Source organism: Priapulus caudatus, unplaced genomic scaffold (assembly GCF_000485595.1).
Source record: "Priapulus caudatus unplaced genomic scaffold, Priapulus_caudatus-5.0.1 Scaffold394, whole genome shotgun sequence".
Lineage (NCBI taxonomy): Eukaryota > Metazoa > Priapulida > Priapulimorpha > Priapulimorphida > Priapulidae > Priapulus > Priapulus caudatus.
The window spans coordinates 106,977-114,835 of NW_014577455.1; the positions used below are offsets into that span (position 1 = coordinate 106,977).

The 7,859-nt window shown below is 43.9% G+C and overlaps 1 protein-coding gene across 1 annotated transcript in view; it reads right to left on the bottom strand.

Moving 5' to 3' along the window:
* The window catches only part of LOC106809886 (sodium/nucleoside cotransporter 1-like), a 14,313-nt gene that overhangs the window by 4,086 nt on the left and 2,368 nt on the right, over nt 1–7,859 (bottom strand). Inside the window, exons 2-9 of the mRNA XM_014813122.1 lie at nt 7,619–7,685; nt 7,091–7,236; nt 6,681–6,812; nt 5,802–5,908; nt 5,357–5,501; nt 4,531–4,725; nt 1,121–1,282; nt 783–908 (exon numbers count right to left, since the gene is read on the bottom strand). Of these exons, the coding sequence (XP_014668608.1) occupies nt 783–908; nt 1,121–1,282; nt 4,531–4,725; nt 5,357–5,501; nt 5,802–5,908; nt 6,681–6,812; nt 7,091–7,236; nt 7,619–7,685 (1,080 nt within the window). The remainder of the gene's footprint in view (nt 1–782; nt 909–1,120; nt 1,283–4,530; nt 4,726–5,356; nt 5,502–5,801; nt 5,909–6,680; nt 6,813–7,090; nt 7,237–7,618; nt 7,686–7,859) is intronic.

Here is a 7,859-nt window from a genome sequence, read left to right on the forward strand (position 1 = left end):
GAGAGAGAGAGAGAGAGAGAGAGAGAGAGAGAGAGAGAGCGAAAGAGAGAGAGAGAGAAAGAGAGGGGGAGAAAGAGGGAGAGAGAGAAAGAAAGAAAGAAAGAGAGAGAGAGAGGGGGAGGGGAGCGAGTGAGATAGAAGAAGTAGAAAATATGGGGTAACATGTTGTAGGTTAAAGACAATAGAGAATGTAACGGTAAATAGTAGGTTGCTAGTCACCACACACTCTCTCTCTCTATTATGAGGGTCCGCCCCACAATAACAATTTAAAAAATAGAAGAGGTGGATTTTTTAAATGGTTACCTATTGGTGCAAGGTTCTTAAATCGTCTACATCTTACATCACGTACGTTATATTATCAAATACAATACATCAAAGTATACTGTATAAATCGGTAGGAAAATCATGCGAAATCGACAGGTGCTGGGCAGCGTCGGTAGCATTAGCATGAACTAGCTATGGGTAGCTAGGATGAGCTCAACTGAAAGGTTTCAGGCCGAACCGCAAACTAGTGGCTAAACATGTTATCAAGAGCGCCATAATAATCTATCAGTTATATAAGAGCACACAGCTATAAGAGCGCACAGCTAGGGTTTATCTGCTCTTTCCTACAATCTCTACAAGGAACTAACCTAATCTGAAACCGCAAGGACATCTACATCTGTATCAGGATTGGCATAACATAGAACATATGTATTATCAGGACATCTACATCATGTCACCTATGACAGTACAGTATACGCATGCGTTTTTTAACACCTGCATGTGCGGATAACACCTACACCGAACGAGATGTACGCAGCTAGCACGGAACCGGAGATGGTTGCGAAGCCGCCCGTCATGATGGCGTGTAGCTCGGACTTGGTCATGTCGGGAAGGAAGGTCCGAACGGTCAGCGGAGCTTCAATCTGAGAACGGACGCAGTCTATCAAACATTCCGAAATCTCGTGTAACCGCAATCCCCATAATCAACACCCACACATACACACACTCACACTCCGTATGTATTCATGTACGTAATGACATTGTGTACTTGATCAAGCTACTGCCGGAGGATTTAACGAGAGGATCGGTCAACATACGGCATGAAATCAGTGAGAGGCCGTTTGCCGTGGCGTACCTGTCCGACGAACATGTTCGCAGCCATGCTCACAGATTCGGCTGTTGTTGTTCCGATAGTGTTGCTCATGAGCCACGCTAGCTTGATGATGATCCATTGCATCGCTCCCAGCTGATAGAGAATTCCCAGCGTCGCAGAGAAAAATATGATCACAGGCAGAACCTAAGAGAAAAAATCGCGAGGACAGCTGTGAGCGTTCGTGTCGAGCAGAGGTCGTGATCCTTATTAAGAGGTCTCCTGTCGCATAAAAATGTGTCACAGAGAACCGTAACTGCGCTTTCCTTCTAGCGCCCACCCTCCGTCTCACTCCCGTCCCTTCGCTGGGGCTACCAGAGCCGTATAATATTATAGAGAATACTCTCTATATACGGCTCTGGGGGCTACATGCCAAGAAGCGCACGTCCATCGCGCCCAATGCAGAAACTTACCTCGAAACTTAAATACGGGTCGTTAATGTCGACGAGGTAGCCCAAGTAAGCGAGCGAGGCGTTCACGAAAGCCAGGATCGACAGGAACGCCAGCAGATTGGCGGCAATACTGCCGACGATCTTTACGGCACTGCTAGCCCCCACCGACGCCGCTTCTATGATGTTCCTGTGTTCACTGTGCCCGCAAACGTGCAGCTATTTTAAATTATTTTTTTAAAATAATAATATTCAGTAATATTTCAAATTCAATATTTTTAATAATAGATTTAGATAACGATTTTTAATTTAAAGTCGCGTAAAAAAGAGCACGCATTTACTGTGATATTAACAGGAGTGTCATAATTTAGATGATTTTCTCTGACCCAAACCGATTACAGGTATATTAGAGTGCGTGCGTGCGTGCGTGCCCGTACGTGTAAGTGAGCGAGAGAGAGATAGAGAGAGAGAGAGAGAGAGAGAGAGAGAGAAAACAAGGAAATGAGTGAGTGAGTGAGTGAGTGAGTGAGTGAGTGAGTGAGTGAGTGAGTGAGTGAGTGAGTGAGTGAGTGAGTGAGTGAGTGAGTGAGTGAGTAAGTGAGTGAGTGAGTGAGTGAGTGAGTGAGTGAGTGAGTGAGTGAGTGAGTGAGTGAGTGAGTGAGTGAGTGAGTGAGTGAGTGAGTGAATGAGTGCGTTCGTGCGTGCGTGAGTGAGTGAGCGAGTGAATGAGTGAGTGAGCGAGCGAGCAAATGAGGGAATAACTGATTAGGTGACTGCGAGAGAATCCCTTTTAAGTCTAAAGAAAGAACGTCTAAGTTAAAAAAAAAAGGACGAACCAGACACTGAGCAGTCTCTGATCATCTTTATCTGAGGGGAAATTGAATACGTCCTGCGTCTTCAGCGTCCGAGGAGACCGAGGAGATGGCACAGGGATATGATAATCACCAGAGAAACTTATTAATTTATAACTTACTAGGAAAGTTTTCTAACGCTCCTTGTTTAAATCGCGTATAATTAATGTTGCACTGTCTATTATTTAACTCGACGCGATTAACTCACCCCTTGGGCATCGTGTTCTCCACCTTCACCCTTTTCAGCAGGGAAACCTCGGTCTCGGGTAGAAGAGCTTGGAAGAGCGTGTGCAGGGGCGCTTCGATCACACCGCGTGATGACGGATGCGAGGCGGCCCACCTGCGACCATCGAGTGTAGGCCACTAGTTTCAAAACTCACGTCGAGCAATGAAGGGGACACACGCCGACAATTTCTCAGAGTTCTCTCCTCTCTCGATGCTCTCGGTGCTCTCCGTCTCTCTCTCATCACCTTTTTTCTCTCATCATCTTTCTCTCTTCTCTCCTCTCTCTCTCATCTCTTCTCTCGTCTCTCTAAAAGATGAGCTCAAACTGAGAGGTTTTCAGGCCCCCCGAACCGCAACTTAGGGCTAAACTGTTATCAAGAGCGCCATAATGCCTATAAGTTTAATAAGGAGCACACAGCTATAAGAAGCGCACAGCTAGGGTTTATCTGCTCTTCTTACATTCTACAAGGATGCTAACTAATCTGAAACCGGCAAGTGAACATCTAAATCTGTACAGGATTGGATATACTATTATCAGGACATCTCCATCATGTCACGCTTATGACAGGTACAGTATACGTGCATGATCGTTTTTTAAGCAACCTGTGCGGATTAACACCTACACACCGAACGAGCATGTAAACGCAGCTTAGCAGGAATCCGGAGATGGTTGCGAAGCCCCCGTCATCGATGGGTGTAGCTCGGAACCTGGTCATGTCGGGAAGGAAGGTCCGAAACGGTCAGCGGAGCTTCAATCTGAGGAACGACCGCAGTCTATCGAAATCATTCGCGAAATCTCGTGTAACGCAATCACATAATTAACACCGGCACACACATAGGCAGCGACACGTTCAGACATCCGGCATGGTAGTTTGATGTACTAGATGGACATGTTCGTGTACTTGATGTCAAGCGTACTGTGTGCCGAGGATTAAGAGAGAGGATTCGGTTCAACAGATACGGCATGAAATCAGGTAGAGGCCCGTTGCCGTGGGCCGTACCTGTCCGACGTAACCTGTTCGCAGCATGCTCACAGATTGCGCTGTTGTTGTTCCGATAGTGTTGCTCATGACTCACGGCTAGCTTGATGATGATCCCTGCCTTGCTCCAGCTGATAGAGAATCCCAGCGCTCGGCAGAGAAAAATATTGATCACTAGGCAGAACCTAAGAGAAAAGATGCGCGAGGCACAGCTGCGAGAGTTCGTGGTCGAGCAGAGTCGTGATACTTATTAAGAGTCTCCTGTCGGCATAGAAATGTGTCACAGAAAACCGTAAACTGCGCTTGTCCTTCTAAGCGCCCACCCTCCGTCTCACTCCCCGCCCTCCTCTATCGTTCTCCTTAGCCTCATTTCCTTCTCCCTCCCCCCATCCGCTGGCCCACTTTCTCTGTCTCTCTCGCTCTCGCTATAGTTCTCTCTCTCTATCTCTCTCTCTCTCTCTCTTCTCTCGCTAGATCTTCTCTCATCTCTCTCTTCTCTTCATCATCTCCTCTTCGTCTGTCTCTCTCTCTCTATCTCAATCTCACGCACCATTAGTCTTTTTTCTTCTCGTCTCTCGTCTCTCTCCTCCTCTCTCCTCTCTCTCTCTCTGTTCGCTCTTCCTGTCTTCGTCCTCTCATCCCTCATCTCATCTCGTCTCTCTCCGCCTCTCTCTCATCTCTCTCTCTGTCCTCTTCTCCATCTCTCTCTCTCTCTCTCTAGTTCTCACTCCTGTGCGCGTTCTCGTTCTCGCGCTCTGTCACTTTCTTCTACCCGTTTCTCGCCCACCCCTTTTCTCTCGTTCGTGCGCGCTCTCCTCTCTCTCTCTCTCTCTCTCTCTCTCTCTCTCACTCTCTCTCTCTCTCTCTCTTTCTCTGCCTCTCTCTTGTTTGTATTATGTTCTTAGCATATCTAAATCTATGTGTGCTAATGAATGTTCACAAGCACGTACCTGGAAAGCGAACGGATGCTCGAGATACTGAGGATCCCCGAACAAGAACTTTGCTCCCTCGTCACTGTACGAAAAGAACGCAGCCGCCTGATCGCCGAGGAAATAGAACAGGTCCTGACCGGCCGTAGTTCTTAGTATGAACAGGCCGACAACGAACTGAAGACCAAAACCCCACACAACGGGCCGCCAGTTAACCTGCAACGGAGCGAATTACAAACGTAGCATAGAGGATTGGCTCAGATAGGAAAGATGTTGGGCATGTTGTACATATTATATGCATATTGTGCATATGTGCATATATCATGTTGTGCATATGTGCTTAAGCTCTTGGTATTATACACAGTCGGTTTGGCCTATCAGTTATACTAATGCAGGCGTAGCCGCATATAGTGATGGTACTATATAGGCCTACTAGAGGAAAATACGCAGTACACGATGTTTCGTCACAAAGACGGAGTATTTTCTGTTGCCACATGGTACAGCGTCATTTAAAATTATGCAATCATGAGCAACTAGTATATGAATGACAAATTTTTATTATAAAACGTGTGCGCATACCGTATTAGTTTAGGTATATCGCTGTTCCAAGCTTTTGTGCACGTAGTAAGCACCCACGTAATTCACATTCACATATATGTGTGTACGTGTATGTGTGTACGTGCGTGCGTGCGTGCGTGCGTATATGCGTGCGTGCGTGTACGTACTATTCATCCTACGAGGTATACTAGAATGTAGAATAGCAATAAACCCTGAACTGAATAGTCGTATTTATAACAAATAGCGACGCACGGCCTTACCAAGCAAGCGACAATTTCTGTAGACTTACTTTGTGTGGGTATTTACTGCAGATGAACATTACAACGACGAAAACAACTTGCCCGGCCAATGACAACAGATTTGCGGGTCTTTTGGGGACAATATCTAGCACAATAAACGTGATGTACGCACACAGTAGCAGCAGCAAAACCACCCTATGAAAACAACGATAAACTAAATCAGGACTCATGCGCTAATGTTAGTATTTAAGTATAATAAATATAAATTAAATTATAACGTTAAAATAAATGTCACAAATAATCAAACATGATTATCTACTTAATCTAATTATTCATCGGTTTGTCAACGTAGTGTAAATTATCTCTTGAAACTTTTCCAAAACAGCATTGCCTCGAAATTTACGCACTTGAGGCACGACATTTTTCTCTATTGACGTAATGCTACATAACGTCAATGTATTGAAGTAATTGAACAAAATTTGATAGTAAACAAACCATTTTATCCAATCTTTAGCAAACACTTGTTCGCAACATCCAGTGTATATGTGACCAAACCGTGCTGACAACCAATCACCAAAGTACGTCTTTATGAGATCGTATACCTACAAAATATACAAATCAGACCCGTTTATCTTCCGCGCATATTCGATGCAATCTATTTAATTCATTAAGACAGATAATGTTAGTATTATTAAAGAGACTGAATGACATCATTTTAGTAGAATTAAATTTGTCAATAGGTCTGTTGCTAGCGATTGTATATACCGTGCTTCCTCAACAATCCGACTCGTGTGTGTTTCATCAGCTAAATTTTACATTTCGTGCGTTTTAAGATAAGATATTGCCGACACCTTACCTTATTATTAGGCTGACAGTCAATAGGTTCTATATTACTGACCCGTATCTCGTATGTCTGACGTAGATTTTACGTATTATCCGATTTTATGAGAAGGAGTTTGTAGCTATAAATACGCATTGCCACTAAGTCTACTGCTCCAAAGATGCTCGTGAATTAATTAAGGAAGATCATAATTTTTCCACAACGAATATATTCTCTCTATTCTCTCTCTCCCTTTTCTTTTGCGTTCTTTCTTCCGATATCCCCCTTTCTCTTTCTCGCTCTCTCCGACTGTCTCTCTCTCTCCTCTCAACCCCCTCTCTCCTCCCTCTCTCACCCGCCCGAAAATACTCGAACGAAGTAACAGGTGAGGTTAGATTTCACCAACTCATTTATAATGTCTGCTCACACTCTAGCAAGCCTACACACTTAGGTAAATCAATATAAATATATACATGATAATAATTTGTAACTTGATTAAATCCTATCGCAGAGTGTCAGGAACATTTTTAGGTACAGCTGCAATAGTCACTAACCACAAATACGAGCACTATTCCGGTGATGATAAGTAGGTAGCGAGCACGTTCTACATCTTTGTAAGTCGCACAGACGACATAGGCGGCGAACCCTAACAACAGCGTCACTACCACCGCGTACCAAACGACCTTCTTTAAAAGAAAAAAACCAACATAGATATCGGCGTATTGGAACAAGGAAGAGACGTATGTTTGCTGAAGGCGCATGTTTAACACCAGCGAAATTACCAGCTGTCTTTATCACGACCTTCTCAGAAACTTCCTGTATCAGCCGAGATCACAGAGATTACTGAGGTTACTGAGAGTTATTGAGATTACTACTTATTCGCTTATCACGTTTATAATATAAAAACTTTTTGGGTTATGTAATGTCAAACCTGTCACGAAGTACTTGATGGCTAAACGCTTACCCTAACGGATGGGTTTCTCCAAATGTCTGAAACCACTTTCTGTATACCGGCCACTTTTCCCATACAGCCGGTAGGTATCGGTTCCTCTTCCTCTACATTAATTTTCTCTTCTATGTGGCCAACTTTACAACTCTCGCCGAATGATCCTGAAACATCTCAGGAAAATCAATCACCATTAGAAATGGCGGTTATCTTTAGTGATGTCACTAAATAATGAATGATTGAAATAATGATGATGATTGAAATAATGAACTGCATGCGCGATGTATCGCTTCAGAATGTTACGAACTGAACAGGTCAAATGACAGTGTCTATTATAAATTGGCATCACGGTATTTAAATCCGTGCACAATTTATAGGCCTCCGTGCATTATATATGTGTATAGAGAAATGGTGTCGTTACAAATACCGAATGCCGGACTCGTTATTTTATTAAGTGAAAGATAAATGCATAACACAACGTTTAAGGAGTAAAAGACCTACATCGTAGGAAATACCAATAGAAGTGCGCAAAATGAGTCAACAAACCTATTTTTATATAGTCCGGTACAAAACGTGGGATTGGTTTCTGATGTAAATTTCCGCTGATAACATTCTGAAAAAAAATGACAAGGTCTAATATAAGAACAGCGAGAACTCACTTGAGAGTTACTCGAGAACGCGTAAATACACGCAAACCCACGCGCGCGCATTCACGAAAACACATACACCAAAGCACGCCCGCACACACACACACACACACACACACACACACACACACACACACACA